At 39.1% G+C, this 26,288-nt stretch overlaps 1 protein-coding gene across 1 annotated transcript in view; it reads left to right on the top strand.

Moving 5' to 3' along the window:
- The first annotated feature begins 8,382 nt into the window (after nt 1-8,382).
- LOC150076166 (uncharacterized) overlaps nt 8,383-26,288 on the top strand; it is a 287,981-nt gene continuing 270,075 nt past the window's right edge. The window contains exon 1 of the mRNA XM_090387515.1: nt 8,383-8,513. Within this exon, the coding sequence (XP_090243641.1) occupies nt 8,415-8,513 (99 nt within the window). The 5' untranslated portion in view covers nt 8,383-8,414. The remainder of the gene's footprint in view (nt 8,514-26,288) is intronic.

Raw genomic sequence — 26,288 nt, 5'->3', positions numbered from 1 at the left:
CTCAGCTTGGTCTGTGTTTGTTAACAGCAGAGACTGCTCCTACAGGAATGGGATATACTTAAATAGAAAGGGCGCAATAATATTTGCTGATGCTATCGAGGCAGTGTTAGGTGGGTCGAAAAACTGCTAGCTTAGGGAGATACACAGACTTATAGATTAATAGTAGCCGCTGGCAGAGGTGAAAGTGATTCTTCCGAGAAAAGAAGGTGCAGAGGATTTCAGAAACTGGTGGGAGTCATTGCGGTACAAGGAAACACATGGGTTGGTCAGGGTAGCTAAGTATAGGAACAGGTGCATGTATAATTGGGTGTACACATTGCTAGGAGTTCGGTAAATAAATTTGATGAATTTGAGGCTGAGAGGTGGCAACTGAAGTTTAACCTTAACAAATGTAAAGTACTGCATATGGGAAGCAGTAACCCCAGAGTAATATATCAACTGTGTGGTACTACACTGACAGAGGTAGAATGTGAAAAGGATCTGGGGTTATTATGCAGGCAGATATGAAATTTTTCTGAGCAGTGCAGACCGTCAGCAAGAGTAGCTCATGGTGTGTTGTGAATGATATAAAGGAATTTTTCTAGCAGGGATAAGGATGTCATTATCCCCTTGTAGAAGGCAATGGTCTGGCAACACCGTGAGTATTTTTTCAGGATTGGAGGCCTCATTTTAAGAAGGATGTAGAGCTGCTGGAACGAGTAGAGCGAAGGGCAACAAGATTAGTGAATGGAACAAAGTGTTGCTCTTATGAAGAAAGGCTTAAGTTTCGCAAATTTCAGTGTCTGGAGACTATGCTCCTGCGAAGTGATCAGATAGAGGTGTATAAAGACTCGAATGGTTTGAGCATGCTCAATGCTGATGGGATTCTTCCTCTTGCTCAGAATAATCGCCTGAGAGGGCATAAATTCAAATTGAGGAAAGACAGTTGTAGGATAGATGTGCGGATGTTTGCCTTAGCCAGCGGTTAGTTGATTGACGGAACAGACTTCCATCTTTTGTTGTGGAAGTTGATAGCCAAAATAAATTTAAGGCTGAGCTGTACAGGTATTTGGAACGAACGGAGGGGCAAAATCGTAGCGTTTTCTTTTTTTAAATTTCTGACTGATGCTGCATAACCATGCTTTCTTGCCTCGTATGTCTCTACTAATGCTAATGCTAATTCTAAGATTTACGATGACAATGAAGGGCTCATACTAGATCGTAAATCGTATGAATGGGACTTGGAGGTTTTTTTTTTTTTTTTTTGGCTGGTGCTAATGTCAAATTTTGATGCTAATGCTAATTCTGAACAATGTCAAAGTTATTCCTTTTGTCCAGCTCATGAAGGACACTGCCTTAATGGTTTATATCATTACTTATACAAGATTTGTTCTTTACAAAGCCAAGTTATATTCCATTAAGAATGTCATTTCTACCTGAATGACATGTATTTCATTCTTAATCATCACTTTCATGATTTATGCTACTACTGAAGACAGGTTGTCCACTGTGTGTGTCATCACTGAATACTTAGGATCATGTAGATCTGACATACAATCATTCGTCTCCAATAGAAGGGAACTCTCCCTAAGTCTAATAAATTTTCATTATCATTCATTGCATCAAGTGGAAGAGAAATTGAATCTATACCTAAAAAAGCACCTGGGATGGATGAGATCTAAGGAATTATATTAAGTGAGTCATGAAAAAAGGTAAACAAAGCCCTAGCCATAATTATGAGAACATCTTTGGATTCAGGGTAGGTCCTTATGGAATGGAGTTGTACAAATGTATCCCCATTTTCACAAAGGGGGGAATCCACAAGATGATATGAGTAATTACTGTTAATTGAACTTCTGTTCCAGGAAAAATAATGGCGTCACTGATTAAAGAAGTAATGCAGGACCATTTAGAATGCAGTTACGCAGCAATCACCCATGAATTTTTTAGGGAGACATCTTTTTTGACCAAGCTGATTGGATACTGTAATGAGTTAACAAAAGAACTGAATGCAAAAAAAAATAATTTTGGTATCCATATAGCTGGATTTCAGGAAAACCTTTGACACTGTTTCCCATAAAAGATAGCTATACAAATTGGGTCAATGTGGCGGTATTAAAGGAAAATTAGTTACTGCTATGGATAAATGGATGGTTGACAGGGAGAAGACAAAGAGTGATTATTAATGTACACTGCTCTTCATGGAGTAATGTAATTAGTGGGGTTCTCCAGGGTTTAGTATTAGGCCAATTGTTGTTTCAATATTTATAAATATTGTTGAAAGCATATCAGGCTTAATGTCAAATTTTGCAGACGATATGAAGGTTGCAAGGTGGTAGGTAGATGACAGTAATTATTTTATGTCAACATTATTTTGATTGAAATCTATCCAATAATTTTATTAAAATAAGCAATGAAAGAGGTAAGTAAACTCTTGGCCACAATTATAATTGGATTCAGGGAGAATCATAAAGGGAAGTGAGTAATTTAAACCTGTTAATTTGACTTCTCAGGGGGAAAAAAATGGAACCAATTGTTGAAGAAACTATGTAGGATCAACTTGACAGAAATGTAGTTATATGGCAATCACATCCCTGATTTATTAATAGCACATCTTGCCTAACCAGTGTGATTAGTTTCTGCGACGCAGTTGCAAAGTAGGCTAGATGAGAAAGATAATTTTGACTTAATTTGCTTAGATTTCAGCAAAGCTTTTGATACTGTTCCACATGAAATTCTACTTTACGAAGTGAAGTAGTGTGGTATTAGGAGCAGTGACGGTCTCAGGTAAGGAATAAAGAGGCAACAGGCCTCTTATGATCAAAATAATTTGATATTTTTTTTTCTTTTTGCTGCTACATGATTATTAAAGTAAATTTCATGTAGTAAATTTTCATTTACTACATGAAAATGGTTTTAGCACCCCCTTTTTAGTGCTTTAGCTCTCCCCTTTAGAAAAGTCTGGGATCACCGCTGATTAGGAGCAAGTTATTGTTGTGAATAAAGAGATAGTCGGGTGACAGAATTCAAACTGAGTTTGTGAATGTGTACTGCTGTTTTTGGACGAATGTAATTAGTAGTGTCCATCGGGACTCAGTGCTGAGCCCTTTATTGTTTCGAATATTTATTAACCCATATTGAAAGTTTTCAGGATACACAATTTGCCAAAGTGGTTAATGACATTAATCATGGAACGCTACTATGCAAAAGATCTATAAAAATTAGACAACTGGACTGAGAAATGGGAACTGAGATTTAACATTGATAAATGCAAAGTACTGCATATGGGTGTTAGTAATCCCAGAATAACATATCGTTTGGATGCTACGAAACTCAAGGTAGTGAAGAGCGAAAAAAATATGCTGTAATTGTACAGTTTGATATGAACTTTTCTGAGCAGTGCAGAAGATTGCTTCAGTAGGTCATGGGTTTCGTCAGTGTTATACAGGAATTTTTCAAACAGGGACAAAGAGGTGTTCCCGTTGGATAAGGCAATGGTTAACTGCATCTTCAGTATTTCATAGTCTCCGTAGGCTCATTTTATGAAGGATGTGGATCATTGAAACGAGTGAAAAGAGAAACAAGATTAGTCAGCAATATAAAAGAGTCCCCTCGAGTATTACAGTGGATATAATCACCGTCCTCTCACATTGGGCAGAATAGCCCTGAATCAACCCCGTCGATGATATGACGAATTTTTATTGGCTTTTTCAAAACATGGCTGAGTTATTCAATCTCAGGCACGGATTCTGTGCTGTAGCTAGAGCTTTTGCCGCTCGGTGCAGTCCCTGAGTTTGCCGCCCCCCTCAATACACACCAAAAATACTACAAAAAAGTCAAAACGACGTATAGGGAAATAAATTAAAACACTATGTTTATTTTTGAAATAAAACTAATTCCAACTTTCTAAAATGTTATTTTTTTTGCTTTTCTGTTAGCAAAATTGTCGAGGTCTATTTCATCACTCAGTTGTTGTTTTATAGACAGTATGGCAAGATTTCTTAAATGCAAGGTACTCATTGTAGATCTTAGGTAATACTTAATCAATTTTAATTTAGAAAAACTCCTCTCACAACTAGCAACACTTACAGCAATTGTGAGGAAAATTCGCAGTAGTATTACAATATTTGGAACTGAGTTCTCAAGACTGTATTTTAGAATAAACTGCAAACGTTCAAGGGGACCGTCCTTCCACGTCTCTGTTTCGTCTTACGTAGCCGCAACAGAAATAAAACTCTGAAGTCTTTTTCTCTCAACGAGGAACTCTTCCTTATTAATGTCATCTTGATCATGATTTAGTTGACATTCGTATTTATCATTCAAAAGATTCGATGGAGTAAGGAAGGCATGTTTTTCAGCAAGAACATGAAGCTGTTGAAATCTCGTAGTGATTTCTTGGATCACTCTATCCAGTGAAAAAAAAACATTTCTCTTCTCAACTCAGTTCTCTCCTCAAGTGCCGCCAAAAAAAGTGTCGCCCCGCTTCCCCCCTAGCTACGCCACTGCACGGATTCCATGATTTTTTTTTATCTCGGAAGTTCGCATATTTCGTCCAGCATATCGATCACATAATACACGAAATATACTGATACTTCATGGCTTTAATAGATTTGGAGCTTAATGCACACGTTCACTACACTGAGGGCATTGGACAGTTTGTAAGGATGCCTGATTGAAGTGTTTAAGGCTTCATATGGATTTAGTTAACTGAATGCTAATAGCATCCTTACTCCTGGTCCAATCGCTCACAGTGGGGAAAGGGACATAAATTTCAAATAAGAAAGGATAGTTGCATGACAGATGGGCGGAAATATGTTTTCAGTCAGAAAGTATATGATTGTTGGTTTTTGTTGTTGTAGTAGGATTTTAGGAGCATCAACAACTAACACCATATTGTTCCGTGTATATTGTTGGTAAATTGCATGTATATGTATTCTGAGGTCGATTTTCTGTTTGCTGGTCGAAACACCTGATTTTCCGGGAGAAAAAACATGCCCCTCATCCCCTGAAACCGACTAATTCAGCCTCGTTGTGAAAAAGGCCCATAAAACTTACTCCCGTTATCGACTGGACTCGAACTCAAGCCTTTTCCACTCGGTGTGGGGAAGAAGGCGATCCTACCAACTTTGCTACCCATAAGGGTATGGTTGTTGTTCCATGTAGTAGTAGTAGTAGTAGTAGTAGTGGCACATGATGCAAGAAAGCAAGTGTAGGAGCTTATGCAGCATCAGCCAAAAAAAAAAAAAGAAAAAAACAAAAAATCACAACATTCCCTCCAAATGCCTGTCCAGTTCCTCCTTAAATTTATTTAACCTATCAACTTCCACAACGACAGATGGAAGTTTGTTCCAGCAATTAGCCACCCGCTGGCTAAAGGCAAATTTCTGCACATCTATTCTACATCTGTCCTTTCTTAATTTGAACTTATGTCCCCGTAGGTTGGTAATCTGAACAAGTGGAAGGATCCCATCAGAATTCAGCGTGCTCAACCCATTCAAGGCCTTATAGACCTCAATCAGATCACCGCGCAGGTGCCTAGTCTCCAGCCACTGCAATTTGCAGAACTTAAGCCTCTCTTGGTAAGAGAATCCCTTCATTCCCCTCACCAATCGTGTTGCTCTTCGCTGTACACGCTCAAGCAAATCTACATCCTTCCTAAAATGAGGCCTCCAGACCTGTACGCAGTACTCAAGGCGTGGCCTGACCATTGCCTTATACAGAGGGACAATCACCTCCTTTTCCCTGCTAGAAAAATTCCTATATATCATTGACAAAACCCCATGACCTGCCCTAGTGGGGCAGGTCATGGGGTTAGAAATGTTATACAGGGTGTTTCAGTTAAACGTTTCAGAACTTCTAAGAGGGGTAGGGTACATCCTGACAACTCGAAATCATATAGCAATGTGGGGTCGGAAATGCTTTCCTGAAGCGGTGTTGTACACAGAAGCACCATAAAGAAAAGAGACCGCAAGTGAGAAATCGTTTTAATAATACATGAAAAGAAGCAAAAGGTACATGGATTAAAGTAAGTGTTCGAAGTTTCTTCCACGGGCTACAATGCACGCCTCGCATCTCCGACGCATGGACATCCGAACATTCTGGAATACTCCAGGCGAATTTCTTCGGCAGCTACTGCGATTCTTGCAACCAGCTCCTCAGCATTGTCAACAGGGTGTCATAAACTAGCGATTTCATATGACCGTGAAAATTCCTTCACAAGGGAAGGAATTTTCAACACGCATAACGACCATATCTGGGCGGTCGAGAACCCGCATGCAATACGCCGTCGTGCAGCACAGATTCGATTTTCGGTCAGTGTATGGGCCGGTATTATGGGAGATCACCTCATCGGACCTTGCCCGTTACCGTGTCGTCTAACCGGACCTATCTACTTGATCTTTCTGCAGCAAGTATTGCCACAACTTTTGAGAGATGAACAGATTTCTGCATCGACGCAACAGACAATGTGGTTCCAACACGATGGAGCCCCTGCCCATTATAGCGGAGATGTTCGTAACTACCTGGATGTCACATTTGGTCAACAGTGGATCGGACGTGGTGGTCCCGTGCGTTGGCCTGCTCGGTCACCCGACCTATCATGTCTTGATTTTTATTTCTGGGGTCATATGAAATCGCTAGTTTATGACACCCCTGTTGACAATGCTGAGGAGCTGGTTGCAAGAATCGCAGTAGCTGCCGAAGAAATTCGCCTGGAGTATTCCAGAATGTTCGGATGTCCATGCGTCGGAGATGTGAGGCGTGCATTGTAGCCCGTGGAAGAAACTTCGAACACTTACTTTAATCCATGTACCTTTTGCTTCTTTTCATGTATTATTAAAACGATTTCTCACTTACGGTCTCTTTTCTTTATGGTGCTTCTGTGTACAACACCGCTTCAGGAAAGCATTTCCGACCCCACATTGCTATATGATTTCGAGTTGTCAGGATGTACCCTACCCCTCTTAGAAGTTCTGAAACGTTTAACTGAAACACCCTGTATAGGAATGTTAGATATGTTGTTTTGGCTGATGCTATATAAGCTTGCTTCCTTTCATCATCTTCCACTACTAATACAAATAATGAAAGCAAGAAACGGTACAGCGATCGAAATGGAAAATTTTACGAAACGGAAAGCTCGCTAATAAAATACTTTATTTTTGCTAATCAAGATGTACGTGATATTACTAACGTGTGCGACGAATCGGATCAGCGTTCCAACTCATTCAAATCCTTGGAAGAATGTAATTCAGTTAGTAGTAAAATTATCGTATGTTTCTAGAGAAGGCGATACATGCAGTTATATTTTTTTGAGCTCTTTGCTACCCAAAATTGAATTTGCAATCGCTAATACTGTTATGTGATTGGTTGTTTTATTGTTTATTATATCCTAGAAATAATACTTTAGATTTATTGTATTTTAAGCTAATGTGATTATTATTATTTTAATATCCTAAATTAATCTGTATTTGTTTCAATTAACCTTTTCAGTAAATTTTAATATTTCCGCTTCCTGACAGGCAGTATTCGTTTGGAATGTCTTGCGGAGGTTTCAAAAGAGATGCGATTTACTTTTTAATCTTGGTTGAGATATTACGATATTTTTGTGTGTGATATTACGAGTTTCTTTTTGTTTCGCAAGTATGGAATACATATTTTTAATTTTAAATATCACATTCATATTTCATTTTGCTATACTGTAATCTTCGGACTTAGAATCGGAGGATGGGGGGAGGCAACACTTACACACACGAAGTCCATCATGCAGGAATTAGGGAAAAACGTTCGAATTATGACTTGCAACGACAGATGAATACGGCGTAGTGTTGCATTAATTTTATAGTGTGCACATTCCTGATGCATAGGGCCTTTTATATAATATTCAGAATAGTTCAATGTTTATAATAAATAAAACCGTGTATTTAATTTCTATAGCGCAGTGCCATATCATTGCAAGTACTGGTGAGACGTAGTTTATTTATTTTTATGTAACTCGCACATTTTCCGTCTTCTTTCTGGGCGCCTTGAGCTAAGGGTTCTTGTGTAGCTGCACCATAGGACGATACACCGCTGCATCAGCTACATTTTGGCCTTTGAAAGAAAGTTACGCGAATAAAAGTTATGCGCACTCAAATTGTGAAAGAGAAATTAAGTCCGCTTGTTATTTTGTTTGTTATTACGCCTCAGAGGATTTATTACAGTTTGGATGATTTTTTTTTTCTATCGATATATTAAAATCTATTTAGCGACAAAAGGCCGTGTATAAATTTCCTTCACTTTCAGCTATGTATTAATACTTTGCCTCCCAGAGCGTTTCCGGATTCCGAGATGGCCCTCAGAAATCAGGAGCGTAAACCTAGTTCTACCCAATAAAGAAAGGGCTTGCTGTGATCAGCCAATCACATAATAAGGTCTGCGTGACAATCTACGGGCTCAAGATGGCGGCCGAGTCAGCCAGTGAACCTACACAACAAGCGCAAGAAAATACAGCAACAAAAATTTTAGCCGAAGAAGCTCGTCAGCCGTCAATTTACGAGGTAAATCAGTTTCAGATTTTTGATGTTCGAAGATTTCTCATAAAATGTTTCTATGTTTCACTGTAAAAAGATCATTCCTTGTGATGTAGTGAAATATGTTATGGAGTACGAGAACGACTTAGCGGTGCAGTGTTGTGCCTATCCCTGGAACCATTCATCGGCCGAGTTCGCGTTGTTGTGAGACGCTTGACACAGTGAGTCAAGGGAGCGAATGTTGAGCAGCTTGTCTCGAAGCGTTATGTTGTGGTCTGCCGCACTTGTCAGCGGTAGCTGAGACAGCTTAGCCTTCTTTGTGGGAGGGGACCTTTTAATCTGTAGTTTTGGTTGCATCTGAATGTATTCGTTTGCCTGCAGTGTGAATTTGAATATAAAATTCGGGTTGGTGCTTTCGCTGCCCTTCATCTCAAGCAGTGATTTTTTTTATTTATTTATTTATTTTTTTTTTTTTGAGGGGACTGGGGGGTTAACGTGTTTTCGCTACTTAGTATAAATTTTCCTGCCTATAAACCAAGTATAATTATGAACACGTGTCTGTCGAAGGGGGTTCCGTCGAAGTGTGTACAAATGGTGAAATTTATTACTGAAAGGTGCTGTGAATATATATTTGACTTCGATATCCTGCCAACGAAGCTAATCATATTAATTAAGGTTGAACTCTTAGCACTGTTTAGTTTAGTAGGCTTACTCTTCTATCATTCCATGCTCTGAATAGTTATCAATGGCCACGCTGAAAAATGCTTGTTTAGTCTACTAGATTATGAGATCATTTTAACCCCCCCCCCTTCATTTTCTAAGAACTTACGATCCATTAAATTAAATGGTTATTCTAGAACTTGTACGTTATCTTATGCATTTTCCCCTCATTTCGATAACCAGCAAACTTATGTGTTAACTAGATACTCGTGAGAAAAACAACGTAGGTATTACACTGTTCGAAGTAAAAAAAGAAAAACACTCCGCTTATTATTGCAACATCTATAATTTACTGGTACCTAAATTATGGAAATAAAATATCCGACATTAGGTATATTCAGTACGCCATATTAAATTTTCATTTGAACCCCTAATAAGACGAAGTTTCGAATTTGATGCGGTTATCAACTTGACAGTGAGATATGGGCAGCTTGCGTCAAAGGCTAGGTAAAGAAAAAAAAAAAAACATCACGTTAGAGAACAGACTTGTGTAAAAAGTTTACCTGTCGACTTGACAGTGAAGAAAGCAAACGTTGTCCCACCCCAAAACAAATTTAGTCTAATTATGAAACATAAATATTGTAGGAAATATTTCCATAATTAAGGTATTACAGTAATACATGTTTTCCATTTTATTTTAGAATAATAAGGAAAATGGATTTTTTATTGTATGTTCTAAGATGTAGTATTCACAAATAGCTAGTCTACCTCATAGTAATCTTCAGTTGAATTAAGTTAGTATACTTTTTTCTTTATAAATGAAATTTGCATTTATATATATATCTTTTTCTTTATTAATTTAATGGCATAATAATGTATGAGTGCACAAATTATCATTACTTTCCTGTAAAACTTTCTTCATTTCTTTAATTCCACTTCCATAAATTCGTGTGGTTGCACTTTTGAGTTTTGCTATAAAGGTCCTGGTAATATTTTATTTTGGTTTCTGGACCATTTGCAAAAAGCTTTAGCTGGTATCACAATCAAGAGTTTGTGGCTTGGTAACTGTAGCTTTTGATATAAGTAAATTCGAAGCATAAAACTAATGACTGCAGTTCATGATTTGATTACTATCAGTACTTTATTAACTAATAAAATTCTGATATTCTTATCACAATCTTGGAGATGCATTTACAGTTACTGCTCTAGAGTCTAGACACTTTCTGCCATTACTGCAGTTCTTGAGTTATAATTTTTTCCCCCATATCTCCCTATTTATATATAGATAATCCCCCTCGTATAACATGGTAGTTAGGATCCTATAAAATGTCATGTTATACGGGACTAAGAAAAAGTACAAAAAGGGGGTTGCGTTCCAAAAGTTAACAAAAATACACCATTTAAATTTTGTGTATCTTCTGCTCTCTTTAAAAAATCAGTAATCTGTGTTTGTTCGCTTTTGCTTGATAAATTGTGAATTTCATCGTATGGAACTAAGCATTTTTGAAGCTCCATTTTGAACTCTGGGCTCCTTTCATTCAAGAATCTGCATTCAAAAAATAAGATTCTAATTGCTCGGCTAACTTTATGCCTTCCCATGTGCTTGTTAGTGTAAAATTTGGAAGTTTAGAATTTTCATCTGCACTATCATCCTCTGAATTGATTTGGTTTTATCTCCGATGCCATTTCCACCAAATCCGCTTCACCAGCCTTTTTTTTTTTTTTTTTTACCAGTAATTCTTGAAAGTCTTCAGTAATCATATATTTTTTTAAATTTTTTTAGGAGCATCGGCGACTAGGGCCATGTTACTCTGTATGTATTGTCTGTAAATTGCATGTGTCCCGAGGTCGATTTTATGTTTTGCTGGATAAAAAACCATGCTACCCTCGCCCTGAGCCCAACAAACTCAGCCACGTTGTGGAAAAAACCCATAAATTCCTCCCCACATTGACGGGATTCGAACTCGGGTCTTTTCCACCCCATGTGGGGGAAGAGGGCTATTCTATCAACTATGCTACCAACAAGGGCTTCAGTAATCATATCATCAAAATGTAGCAAGTTCTACTATCGCACCGATTCTGTTTTTGCCGGTTTGATCATATTTCTTGAATGAACTGACTCTGGCCATACATTTTTCCAACACCCACCTGTTGACAGTTTTACTTCTTTCAGCAATAAAGCTATGATTCTGATACAGCCCACAATTGAGAAATGTTTCCACTTCAATAGATTTGGAATCAATTTTTTCCAAAATCCATTGTAACGATTTTCTGATGTAATGAGTTTTAAAGATGGATATAATGCCTTGATCTAATGGCTGAATAAAAGAAGTTGTATTAACCTAGTACAACTGTGGTGTTAGGAATATAACTTCAGTGTTTGGCTGGCCTGGTGTTGTTATCCAACAGTAATAAAGCTTTGAAATCTAGATATTTGCATAAGTTCAATAGCACAGAATGTAACATGGGGATTTCCCAACAAAATAAAATACAGATTTCTCAAAATTTTTTTGACTAGCAAGTCAACAGCAGGGATTCAAAAAGAGTGGAAATGTTGAAAAATTACATCCAACATAATAGCAGGGTTTTCCCCGCATAAGAGCTCAAAAATACCCTGTTATGCAAGGTTTACCGAAATTCTCTAACACAATGTAATGAGTTTTAAGTACAGTGTTGTGCGAGGATTGCTGCAAATTATCAACTGTGTTGTAGAAGTACTGTCTTATACGGGTGTTGCCTGTGTATATATTAAGGAAGGTAGTGGAACTAAATGTACTTCAGAGTGAAGTGCACATTTTATTTTGGTCCATAAAAATTCATAAAACGTCATACTATTTAGACCTGCTACAACACCACCACCAGCAGAAGAGCTGCTGAGTACCAAGCAGTATGATGACATTTTTGTTTATCATCATCATCAGCCATTTCCAATCCACTACAGGATGAAGGCCTCTCCAACTTACCAGTTACTTCTGTTTTGTGCAATGGCCATCCATTTACTACCCACAAACTCATGAATTTTATCTATCCATCTCCGCCGTTGTCTTCCAGGTTTTCTTCTAGCTCATCTTGGGTACCATTCTGTTATTTTCTTAGTCCATCTGTTATCATGTCTTCGAGCTATGTGTCCTGCCCAAGACCATTTTGGTACTTTAATTTTTATAAGAATGTCCTTTACTTGAGTTTGCTGCCTAATCCATGTGTTTCCCTTCTTATCTAGCAGTCTGATTCCCAATATAATTCGTTCCATTCTTCACTGTGTAGTTCTCAGCTTCTCTTCCATTCTTTTGGTGAGTGCCCAAGTTTCACTTCCATAAATCATGGTATACATTGGTTCATTATTTTACGTTTCAGACAAACTGGGATATTGCTCTTCAGTATGTGTCTATATTTCCTGAATGCTATTCATCCAAAATTTATTCTTCTCTTGACTTCCAGCCATTTATCATTATTACAGCTAATAACTAGTCCCAGATAAGTATATGACTCCACCTTTTCAATTACTGTTTCTTCAATCATTATATCCCTTTCTGTGGCATACTTGTTTATCATTACTTTTGTTTTAGCCATATTCATCTTTAGTCCAAAATTCTTACTAACTGTGCATAACTGATTAAGAGTTTCCTCTAATTCTTTGGGATTGTGGCTTATGACCACAATGTCATCTGCAAATTGTAAATGGTTTAGGTACTTTCCATTCACATTGACTTCTTTCTGCGACCAGTTCAATCTTCTGAAAGCTTCCTCAAGGGCAGCAGTAAACAGCTTCAGAGATATTTTATATCTTTGTCGAACTCCTTTCTCGATATTAAATTTCATACTGTCTTTGTTTAGTCTAATAAAGGAGGTAGCGTTCTCATATTTTCTTCAAAATCATAATATATGGGGTATCTATGCCTTTCTTTCCAGTGCCTGAAACATTGCCTTATGCTGTATGGAGTCAAATGCCTTTTCATAATCCACAAATGCCAGGCATAGTGGTGTTTTATATTCATTTGCTTTCTCCATTAGCTGTGATATTACGTGAAGGTGATCCATAGTTGAGAATTCTGTCCTAAAGCCAGCTTGCTCTTTCAGTTGATTCTCATCAAGTATTCTTTCTAATCTGTTAGTAATGACCCTTGTGAACAACTTGTAGATGTGGGATAACAAGCTAATTGGTCTATAATTTCCAATTTATCTCCTTACTTATGCAGCAAAACTGTGATTGCATTATTCCACTGCTCAGGCGTCACACCTTTTCTAATGCACTTTGTGAAGATCCTTGCCAGTTTTTGTGTTATGTCTCTTCCTCCCAATTTTAACAACTCTACAGTAACTTCATCTTCCCCTGGGGCTTTCTGATTCTTCATTTTCTTCAATGCATGTTCTACCTCATTAGGAAGAATATTGGGTATTAGCATTAGTAGAGGCATTTGATGCAAGAAAGCAAGCTTATGCAGCATCAGCCAAAAAAAAAAAAAAAACCCCACTTCCACTTCACCCCTCTGTTCGTTCAAAATACCTGTCCAGCTGAGCCTTAAACTTATTTAGGCTATCAACCTGCACCACAAGGGATGGAAGTCTGTTCCACCAACCAACCACCCGCTGGCTAAAGGCAAATTTCCGCACGTCTATCCTACATCTGTCTTTCCTCAATTTGAATTTATGCCCTCTCAGGTGATTTTTCTGAGCTGGAGGAAGAATCCCATCAGCATTGAGCATGCTTAAACCATTCAAGGCTTTATACACCTCTATCAGATCACCTCGCTGGTGCCTAGTCTCCAGACACTGTAATTTGCAAGACTTAAGCCTTTCTTCGTAAGAGCACCTATTTGTTCCATTCACTAATCTTGTTGCCCTTCTCTGTACTTGTTCCAGCAGCTCTACATCCTTCTTGAAATGAGGCCTCCAGACCTGTATACAGTACTCCAGGTGTGGCCTGACCATTGCCTTATACAATGGAATAATCACCTCCTTATCCCTGCTGGAAAAATTCCTGTATATCATTGGCAATACTCCATGAGCTACTCTTGCAGCCCGTCTGCACTGCTCAGAGAACTTCATATCTGCCTGCACAACCACCCCCAAGTCCCTTTCATTCTCTACCACTGTCAGTGTAGTACCACAGAGTTGATACGTTGCTCTGGGGTTGCTGTTTCCCATGTGTAGTACTTTACATTTGTCAATGTTAAACTTCATTTGCCACCTCTCAGCCCATCTGCTCAACCTTTCCAGATCCTGTTGCAGCAGCATAGTGTCAGTAGTGTCCCTGACAACCCTGCCAACCTTTGTATCGTCTGGAAACTTGGACATTAAGCACGATATACTATCGTCAATATCATTTATAAATACAGAAAACAATAATGGACCCAACACTGAGCCCTGAGGGACTCCACTAATAACATCAGTCCACGATGAGCAGTGTCCATTGATTACCACTCTCTGTCTTCTCCCCCTCAACCACCCCTTTATCCATAGCAGCAATTTGCCTCCAATGTCACACTGCTCCAATTTGTGTAGCAGTCTTCCATGTTCAACAGTATCAAAAGCCTTTCTAAGATCCAAGTATATAATATCAAAGTTATTCCCTGCATCCAGTTCTTTTGTGACTGCATCATAGTATCCAATCAAGTTGGTCAGGCAAGACTTCCCCTTAACAAAACCATGCTGTGTCTGAGCTATAACTGAAGTCTTGTCTAAATGATCCTGCAGTGCTTCTTTAACCAGTGCCTCCATTAATTTTCCTGGAACAGAAGTTAAGCTCACAGGTCTATAATTACTTGTGTCAGCCTTTGATCCTCCTTTGTGAATTGGGGTCACATTTGCACATTTCCAGTCTATGGGTACCTCCCCTGAGTCCAAGGAAGCTCTCATAATTATGGCTAAGGGTTTGCTTACTTCCTTTGCTGCCTCCTTTAATATAACTGGATAGATCCCATCCACCCCGGGTGCCTTTCTTGTGTTTATCTTCAACAGTGTCTCCTCCACTTTACTCCCAGTTATTTCAAGATTCTGTAGCTTACTGCTCGAGTTGAATACACCTCTGGCATTCCCCTCGCTGAATAACTCCTCATGTGTGAATGTCGATGCAAAATATTCATTTAGTTTGTTAGCTACCTGAGCAGGATCATCAACAGTTGACCCATCAATATCAAGTGGACCAATCTGATTCATCCCCTTCCTTCTAGAGTTTACATAAGTAAAGAACTCTTTGCTGTTTTTCTTTGCATCCCTTGCCAAGGATTTCTCGTAATCTGCCTTCGCCTGCCTAACCTCCTTTGTAACTTGGTTGCATATCAACTTGTATCTATCATAGGCTTCTTTGTCATATGTTAATTTGTAAGTATCCCATGCATTTTTCTTCTCTGCCATATGCCTCATTAGTTCATCTGACATCCATTTTGGCCTAAACCTTGAACAATATTTCTTAGTTGGTATGTAAAGCCTAGTAGCTTCCAAGATAAATTCTTTGAATGGTTCCCATTTTGAATTTGCTGTTGGTAACATCATCAGTTGGTCCCACTGTATAGAATTTAAATACTGTCTCAGTCCATCGTAGTCGCCTTTACGGAAGCAATAACCCTTCCCTTTACCCCTAATGGTAGTTACCTCTTTGAGTAAATCCCACTTCAGCACACTGTGATCACTGCCACCTAGTGGTTCATTTATCTGCAGATTCTTAATGCATGAAGAATCACTGCTTATAATCAAATCAAGAGTATTACTCCCTCTAGTTGCCTCCCGAACATGCTGATGTAGAAAACAATCATCCAATAAATCCACAAAAGCCCTGCTAGTGTGTGAGTAACCAGCCCCCAAATTCCAGTCAATATCTGGGAAATTAAAATCTCCCATTATAAGACTCTCTGATTTACTGGCCCACTATTTCCCTGTACAGTTCCTTATTATACTCATCAGAGTCATTAGGCCTATAGCCTAATGCCCTATAGCCATTAGGGTATGTCGTATGTGTTGCTAATTTGCGATCCATCTTCCCCACTGCTGGCACCATTCCCTTGCTCCTTGTATAATTCTCTATAGTAGTCTTCTGCTATTTGAATTATGCCTTCTCTGCTATTTATAAGTACACCATCGCTATTCTTCAGTTTCAGTGTCATTTGTCTTTCTGTATTACTGCTCATGGCTGCTGATTTAAATCCTTTGTTTTCTTTTAATGCTTGTTCTACTTTACCTATGTTAAATCTTATGTCCTCTCTGAGTCTCTAATGGCTTTGCATAACTCAGTATACTCAATTTTTTCCTTGTCAGTGTTTATCTTGCTCTTCATTTGTCGCCTTCGGTTCATCAAAGTGTTTCTTGACTAATTTTTTCTTCTTTGGATTTCTTTTTCCCTATAGGTTTCTTGGGCTTTATCACTTCCAGAAAGTTGTAATATTCCTCGTCGATATCTTTGTCCTGAGCAGTCTGCAGAAGCTCAAACTTGTTAAGTTCCAGTATGTACTGCCTTTTCTCCTCTTCTGTTATCTCATAGACCTTTGTATTATTGACTCGAGTCAATTTTTTCCTTTCCTACATCTATATCAAGTGTACATCTTGCCATTCTGTGATTACTTCCAAAATTTACCTTATTCAGGACGGTAACATCATTCACTATATACCATCTATTAGTGAGAATGAAGTCAATTTCATTAGTTGTTAATCCATTTGGACTCTTCCATGTGCACTTTCTGTTCACCCTTTTCTTGAAAAAAGTGTTCGTTACTGACAATATTTGAGATTCTGAAAATTCCATAAATCTTTCACCAATTCCAAAATTTCCTATAGTTTCCCTTTCTGCATTGTTTTGTCTTTTTCTAACCTTAGCATTGAAGTCTCCCATAATAATAGTGTAGTGGGTTTTCTGCTCATCTAGAAGACTCTCAGTTTCGGTGTATTTTCTTCAACCTCTTCATCATCATGGCTCGATGTTGGTCCCTAAATCATTATAACCTTTAGCTTTTACCTCTTAGAAATCTTGAGTATTAGTCTTGTCACCCTTGGTGATGTACTTTTGAATTCCAAAATGTTGTTTTTTAAATCTTTATGAACCAGAAACCCAACTCCACCTTCACTCCTTTCACTGTTTCCATTGCTGTAAAGCAGATTTCCACTTGATAAACTTAAGTGATTCATTTCTTCTTCTTGTTTCAGCCAAACAGATGATATTCCAATTCACATTTTCTAATTCCTTTTCCAGCTCTAATATCCTCTCTTCACTAATGAGCCATCTTACGTTGTAACAGGCTAAGTTCAGTTTCTGTGGATGGCAGCCTAGTCGTACCCAGAGATTCTTCAGGAGTCGTAGATCTTGGTCATCCTCTGTCGGCAGCAGCGAAATGTAAAGGTCCCATTTTCACGAAGGCGGCAATGGATACCTTCAAACGTTTTCCTGTCTGGACATCTTTGTTCTGGGAACCTTTCGTGGTACAAACGACGAGCCTCCGGAGCATTGCTGTCCGCCAAACAGTACCTAAAGTGCATATCCGCTTGCTCCTGATTTGAGTACGGGATCGGAATGGAAAACCACCAGATTCTGTCAGTACCTTGTGATGAAAGAAATCACCTGCGGGAGATAAGACATTCTGGTTAATAAGTCAGGAACCAAGCATTTCCAGAACTATGTTGATATAAAATATTTTTATTGTCTACATATGAGGAACTCATTCCTGAAGTTATGCTGTGTATTTTTGAGACACCCTGTATATACACACACTATTCTAGATATATATATATATATAAATACATCATTCTAGATTTCATTAAGATACGCGAAATTTAGAATGGTGTATTTTGTTTCCCATTACACGAAATTTTATAGGAACCTAACTATCATGTTATACAAGGGTTACCTGTATTTATTAATTAATGATATTGATGAAGATATATATCACGCTTAATGTCTAAGTTTGCAGATGATACAAAGGTTGGCAGGGTGGTTAATGATAGTAATCAGGATAAGCTGCTGCAACAAGATCTAAAAAAAATTAGGCAGATGAGCTGAGAAATGGCAGTTGAAGTTTAACATTGACATTTGCAAGGTGCTGCATATGAGTAGCAGTAATCCCAGATTAATATATCAACTGTGTGGTACTACACTCAGGATAGTGTGAAAAATAAAAAAGACCTTGGGGGTAATTTTGCATTCAGATAGGAGGAAATTCTCTGAGCACTGCAGATATGCTGCCAGGGCAGTATGTCTGCAGTGCTGTTCATGGGGTTCTGTCAGTGATATACAGGAAATTTTGCTAGCAGGGATAAAGAGGCGATTATTCCATTGTACAAGGCAATGGTTAGGCTGTATTCTGAGTACTGCATACGGGTCTGGAGGCCTCATTTTAGAAAGGATGTGGATCTGCTGGAACTAGGGCAGAGAAGGGCAACAAGATTGGTGAAGGGAACGAAAGGGTGGCCTTCCAAGACCGGATTTGGTTCTGCAAATGACAGCTTTTGGAGCCTCGGCACCTGCAATGTTATCTGATTGATATGTTTAAGGCTTTGAATAGAGTGAGTGAGTGCAGTGCTAATGGCATTCTTCTTGCTCAGATTACACATCTGAGGGGTATAAATTCAAAACAAGGAAGGATGGTTGCAGGATATATATGCAGAGGTTTGCCTTTTGCCAACAGGTGGTTGATTGCTGGAACAAACTTCCATGTGTTGTTGTGGAAGTGGGCAGTTTGAATAAATTCAAGAGAAATTCTTGGAGTGGATGGACAGTTTTTTTTTTTTTTTTTTGGTTCATGCTGAAACTTCTGCTTTCTTGCATCATATGCCATTATAAATAAAAGAAAAAATATGCATTCTTATTGTTGTTAGACAAGGCTTTTGTTGGTTTTATTTTTAGTATGTTATTTTATTATTTCATTAATTTTTGTTTTCTTATTCTTGTTAGACAGAAGTGTTGACAATTCACAGACCTCATTTCCACAAATCTTGTGATTACAAACAGTGAAAATTTAAGTCCCTTGAACTTCGTATTAATGAAATTCTAGTGTATTATCATGGCAAGCATTGCTATCAAAGTTTGAAAACCAAAAACGAGAAGTTAGGATATAGAATAGAATTTTGTCTAATACATTGATAATTAAGTTATTATAATTGGCTTTAGAAATGGTGTTTTTTAAATCTGTAGGGAAAATTACACACACAAATATGGGTAAAGCACATAAGGGACATCCTCTCTTCACGTATTGAGGAGGAATCTGTTAGTCTGATCACAGCAAGACCTGTTTGGCTTGCTTGTTTCATACTTAATAAATAAATTCAAGGAGGAACTGGGCGAACTTTTAGAGAACGGTTGTGTGAATTTTTTTTTTTTGGCTGATGCTACATAAGTTTGCTTTCTTGCATCACATGCCTCTACTACTACTTGTGAACAATGAGTAACCTTGAGGATGGTATACAATGAGTAACCTTGAGGAATGAGTAACAGGAGAGATTGCTTCTACAGGGATGGGATACACTTAAATAGAAAGGGTGCAAGAATATTTGCTGATGCTATCGAGGCAGTGTTAGGTGGGTCGGAAAACTGCTAGCTTGGGGGGAGACAAAGACTAATAGATTAACAGTAGCCACTGGCAGAGGTGAAAGAGATTCTTGCACTGCTTCTATTGGAATGAGCAGAAGCCTGAAAAACAAGATGCAGGATATTTCAGAGACTGCTGAAAGTCATTGCGGTACAAGTAAACACATGGGTTGTGTTAGGGTAGCTAAGAATAGAAACAGGTGCATACTTGCGTGTACACTAATGCTAGGAGTTTAGTAAATAAATTTGATGAATTTGAGGTATTGCTCAAAACCTCAAAGGCAGATATTGTTGGGATATCAGAGACGTGGTGTCACACAGTTATAAGGAATGCAGAACTGGAATTTGGGGAGTACAACGTCTACAGAAAGGATAGGAAGGGAGGAGGGGTTATGCTATTAGTTAAAAAACACATAAAATCCAAGGAAGTGAAGCCAGTCGACATCGATGGACAGGGCAGTATCGAGTCAGTTTGGTGTGACATAAGCATAGGTAAATGAAAATTGAGAGTAGGAGTGTGCTATAGGCCTAATGACTCTGATGAGTATAATAAGATACTGTACAGGGAAATAGAATGGGCCAGTAAATCAGAGAGTCTTATAATGGGGGATTTTAATTTCCCAGATATTGACTGGAATTTGTGGGTTGGTCACTCACACACTAGCAAGGCTTTTGTGGATTTATTGGATGATTGTTTTCTACACCAGCATGTTCAGGAGGCTACTAGAGGGAGTAATACTCTTGATCTGATTATCAATAGTGATCCTTCATGCATTAAGGATCTGCAGATAAAGGAACCACTAGGTGGCAGTGATCACAGTGTGCTGAAGTGGGATTTACTCAAGGAGGTAACTACCATCAGAGGTAAAGGGAAGGGTTTTTGCTTTCTTAAAGGCAACTATGATGGTCTGAGACAGTATTTAAATTTTATACAGTGGGACCAACTGATGACGTTACCAACAGCAAATTCAAAATGGGAAGCATTCAAGGAACTAATCTTGGAAGCTACCAGGCTTTACATACCAACCAAGAAATATTGTTCAAGGTTCAGGCCTAAATGGTTGTCAGATGAACTAATGAGACATATGGCAGAGAAGAAAAATGCATGGGATACATACAAATTAATGGGTGACATGGAAGCCTATGATAGATATAAGTTGGTCTGTAACCAAGTCACAAAGGAGATCAGGCAAGCAAAGGCAGATTATGAGAAATCCTTGGCAAAGGATGCAAAGAAAAACAGAAAAGAGTTCTTTACCTATTTAAACTCAAGAAGGAAAGGGATGAATCAGATTGGTCCACTGGATGTTGTTGGTTCAACAGTTGAGGATCCTGCTAATTTGGCTAACAATCTAAACGAATATTTTGCATCTACATTCACACATGAGGAGTTATTCAGGAAGGGGAATGTCGTAGGTGAAGTAAACATTGGCAGTGAGCTATATGATTTTCTAATAACTGAGAGGAAATTGGAGGAGAAATTGTTGAGGATAAACATAAAAAAGGCACCCGGGGTGGATGGGATCTATCCAGTTATATTAAAGGAGGCAGCAAAGGAAGTAAGCAAACCCCTAGCCATAATTATGAGAGCTTCTTTGGACTCAGGGGAGGTACCCATCGACTGGAGATGTGCAAATGTAACCCCAATTCACAAAGGAGGATCAAAGGCTGACACAAGTAATTATAGACATGTTAGTTTAACTTCGGTTCCAGGAAAATTAATGGAGGCACTGGTTAAAGAAGCACTGCAGGATCATCTGGACAAGAATTCAGTTATAGCTCAGACGCAGCATGGTTTTGTTAAGGGCAGGTCTTGTCTGCCCAATTTGATTGGATACTATGATGTAGTCACAAAAGAACTGGATGCAGGAAATAACTTTGATATTATATATTTGGATCTTAGAAAGGCTTTTGATACTGTTGCGCATGGAAGATTGCTGCACGAATTGGAGCAGTGTGGCATTGGAGGCAAATTGCTGCTATGGATAAAGGGGTGGTTGAGTGGCAGAAGACAGAGAGTGGTAATCAATGGACACTGCTCAACGTGGACTAATGTTATTAGTGGAGTTCCTCAGGGTTTAGTGTTGGGTCCATTGTTGTTTTCTGTATTTATAAATGAGATTGATGATGGTATATCAAGCTTAATGTCCAAGTTTGCGGACGACACAAAGGTTGGCAGGGTTGTTAAGGACATTACTGATGCTATGCTGCTGCAACAGGATCTGGAAAGATTGAGCAGATGGGCTGAGAGGTGGCAAATGAAGTTTAACATTGACAAATGTAAAATACTACATATGGGAAACAGTAACCCCAGATCAACGTATCAACTCTGTGGTACTACGCTGACAGTGGTAGAGAATGAAAAGGACCTGAGGGTAATTGTGCAGGCATATATGAAGTTCTCTGAGCAGTGCAGACGAGCTGCAAGAGTAGCTCATGGTGTCTTGTCAATGATATACTAGAATTTTTCTAGCAGGGATAGGGATGTGATTATTCCCTTGTATAAGACATTGGTCAGGCCACACCTTGAGTACTGTATACAGGTCTGGAGGCCTCATTTCAAGAAGGATGTAGAGCTGCTGGAACGAGTACAGAGAAGGGCAACAAGATTAGTGAATGGAACAAGGGTTGCTCTTACGAAGAAAGGCTTAAGTTTTGCAAATTACAAAGTCTGGAGACTAGGCATCGGCGAGGTGATCTGATAGAGGTGTATAAGGCTTTGAATGGCTTGAGCATGCTCATTGCCGATGGGATTCTTCCTCTTGCTCAGAATAGTCACCTGAGAGGGCATAAATTCAAATTGAGGAAGGACGGATGTCGGATAGATGTGCGGAAATTTGCCTTTAGCCAGTGGGCAGTTGGTTTGTGGAATAGACTTCCATCACTTGTTGAAGTTGATAGCCTAAACAAATTTAAGGCTCAGCTGGACAGGTATTTCGAACGAACGGAGGGGTGAAATGGGAATAGTGGTTGTGTGTTTTTTTTTTTTTTTTTTTTTTTTTTGGCTGATGCTGAATAAGCTTGCTTTCTTGCATCTTATGCCTCTGCTAATGCTAATGGATGTCACAGACATTCTCTCAGATGTACCAGACAAGCTGTACTTGCTACCTAGGAGTCTAAAATGCTAGTGGAACTGATATTTGGGTGACACTCAAGTCAAGTGGACCCAATTTTGGCGAAGTCCGGATGGTCTGTGACAGCCAAATCCTCTGCTTGCACCTTCACTATGGTGGGACTGTTAGTAATCCTGGGTATAACCCCCATGCACAAGCACACTGTGGGTGATCAACCGGGTGTGAACCAGTGTATGCAAGGTGCCTCCGTAACCAGGTGGGCAGGAGCAGCAGTGTGTTGCACACTCTTTTTGATTAGACCCGGGTTCAAGCCCGTGACCACCAAATCGTCTGTTGTCTCTACCATTCTCCCATCTCCACCAATCAATTGGAGTTCGACTTCCTCTCTTTGCAACTTGACTTTCTCCAGTCCAACTTTCCTAACAGTGAGGTAATTTTCCTTGGTGATTTTAATGTTCACAACTCCAGCTGGCTTCCGTTTTCTAGTCACACCAACCCAGCTGGTCGAGATGCCGAGGCTTTTGCAATTACTAATGACCTTGCACAGATTGTTCATTTACCTACAAGAATACCGGCCAATCCTAACCTTACGGCCAACATGCTTATCTTTTTCCTCACAAACAACCCTTCTGAGTACACTGTCAAAGTGAATGGTCCTTTAGGCACCTCAGATCACAACTTGGTGATTGTCTCTCTCCAGTGGAGCCTTTATTTCATGGCTATTCCCAACCTTGTTGTTTGGCATTACAAGAATGCAAAAATAAACCTGCGAGATTTTTTTTTTTTCTTTTCCTTTATCTGACTTCTGTTTCAAATCTTCTGATGTAAGGGGTCGATGCTTGAAAAAGGTTGGGAATCCCTGATCTAAAACTTGGTTTTCCAATAAATGTGCTAATGTTTTTCAGGAGAAGAATGTTGCATATCGTAATTGGCTTGTTTCCAGTTTCTCAGTTTCATTTTCTGCCTACACCAAAAGGCACCTCCGTAGCCAGGTGGGAAGGAGCAGCAGTGCGTAGCACACGCTTCTTGATTAGACCGGGGTTTGAGCCCGTCACCACCAAATATGGAGGATGCGGAAAGGTCAGGGAATGACTACCGCATATCCTGGAGCAATATGGCCTTAGTTGCTAATGCTCCTAAAAACCAAATAACAACAACAGCCTACACCAAAGCTCACAACAATTGTAAAGCAGTTGTTAATCAGTCCAAACTTGATCTTGAACAGGCTAAGAGTAGAAAACTAGCTTCTTGCCCTAATGGTAGCCTAGCATTCTGGTCTCTTGCCAATGCTATTGGCTGCAACTTTTGCTCATTTGTGCTCCCACCTCTGTCAAAACTAGATGGTTCTGTTGTCACTTCGGCCAAGGATAAAGCTGACTTGCTAGCATTCCATTTTTATTCCAACTCATGTATTAATTGATCTTGGTAAAACACCGCCCACCATTCCTAGAACACTCCATTCAATGCCTCCTATGGTCTTCCGTCAAAAGGATATGAGAAGGATTTTTGATGCTAAGAAAGCTCCAGATCCTGATGGTATTTCTCCACTTGTTCTCAAAACTTGTATTCCTGAACTTACTCCTGTTCTTTGCCACCTTTTTTTCACTTTCTTATTCCAAAGGTGTTTTTCCTTCTGCTTGGATATTTGCTCATATCTAGCCAGTTCCTAAAAAGGGTGATAAATCCCTCTCATCCAATTATCATCCCATTGCAATTACTTTTACTGTTTCTAAAGTAATGGAGAAATCAATTAACCGCCAACTCTTAAACTACCTAGAAACCTTCCTTCTGATCAACGATTGCCAGTATAGATTCTGTCAGTGTTGATCCACTGGTGGATCAACTTTTTATGGACACTCATTTATCGACTACTCATTTATGGACAAATTTAGTGGAAAAGTTTGGTGAAACAGAAGCAGTTGCTCTTCACATCTCAAAGACTTTCGATCATGTTTGGCATAAAGGTCTTCTAAACAAGCTTCCATCTTATGGTTTGCCAACTGTTTTTTTTGTGATTGGTTATCCAGTTCTCTCTCTGATCGCTCACTGAGGGTGATGGTAGATGGCTCTCTGTCTTCTAACTTCTCCACTAATGCCGGTGTCCCCCAAGATTCAGTTCTTTCCTCTTGTATATTAATGACCTTCCCTTGACTGGAAATCCTATCCATAGTTTTGCTGATGATAGCACATTGCATTCTACTTTCCAGTTTGAGAAACCTTCTCCTGCTCAATCAGCTTCAACTTCTCTAATATCTGCTACCAATTCCTTATATGCCGATATCCAGGTAATTCTCCAGTGGGGCAAAGACAACTTAGTTGATTTCAATCCTTCTAAAACTCAGTCTTGTCTTATATCTCGCAAAAAGAATTCTTCTGCTCCTGTGCTTATCTTTGGTGACACTCTGATTTCTAGGCAGAATGATATCTCTTTTGGGGATTACCCTGACTTCCAATCTCTCTTGGCACAAGCAAATTACAAATATTGCTTTCTCTGCATCTAAAAAACTTGGTTTTCTCTTTTGTTCTTGGCATTACATTTCTTCCGAACAGCTGTTCACTCTGTACAAATCACAAATCTGCCCTACCATGGAATATTGTTACCACATCTGGGGCAGTGCCCCCAAAACCCCTCTCTGGCTTCTAGATTCCATTGAGAAGAGGGCAGTTAGGTTAATTAATGACTCATCTCTAACAGAGTCTCTCCACTAGTTTGGGGTGATTCACAGACTAAAAGGTTAAAATTAGCCATAGGCAGAGGTGAAGGTGATTCTTACCCTACTTCTATTGGAATAAGCAGCAGCCTAGAGACCAAGTTGCTGAGGATTTCACGATCTGCTGGGAATCAGCATGGAACAATTAAATACACGGCCTGTGTTAGGCTAACTAAGAGTAAGAACAGTAAATAAATTTGAGTTTGAAGTGTTGGTCAAGACATCAAAGGCGGATATAGTTGGGATATCAGAGACGTGGTGTCACACAGATATTAGGAATGGAGAATTGGAATTTGGGGAGTACAATGTGTACAGAAAGGATAGGAAGAGAGGATGTGTTATGCTGTTAATTAAGAAAAACATAAAAGCAGAAGTGCATCCAGTTGATATAGATGGACAGTGCACTGTTGAGTCAGTTTGGAGCGACATAAGCACTGCCAAAGCAAAAATGACAATAGGAGTGTGTTATAGGCCTAATGACTAATGAGTACAATGAACAATTGTACAGAGAAATAGTGGGCTAGTAAATCAGAATGTCTTATAATGGGGGATTTTAATTTCCCAGATATCGACTGGAACTTGTGGGTTGGTCACTTGCACACTAGTAAGACGTTTGTGGATTTATTGGACGATTGTTTTCTGCAGCAGCATGTTCGAGAGGCAATCGGAGAGGGCAATACTCCTGATCTGGTTATCAGCAGTGATCATTCATGTATTAAGAATTATTAAGAAACTATGATCACTGAACCATTAGGTGGCAGTGATCATAGTGTACTGATGTGGGATTTACTTAAAGATATAATTACCATCAGGGGTAAAGGGTTTTTGCTTCCATAAAGGTGACTACAAT

Source organism: Mastigoproctus giganteus, chromosome 13, assembly GCF_048544385.1.
Source record: "Mastigoproctus giganteus isolate SK-2022 chromosome 13, ASM4854438v1, whole genome shotgun sequence".
NCBI lineage: Eukaryota > Metazoa > Arthropoda > Arachnida > Uropygi > Thelyphonidae > Mastigoproctus > Mastigoproctus giganteus.
The sequence above is the reverse complement of the archived record's forward strand: the minus strand, read 5'-3'. Positions and strand labels throughout refer to the sequence as shown.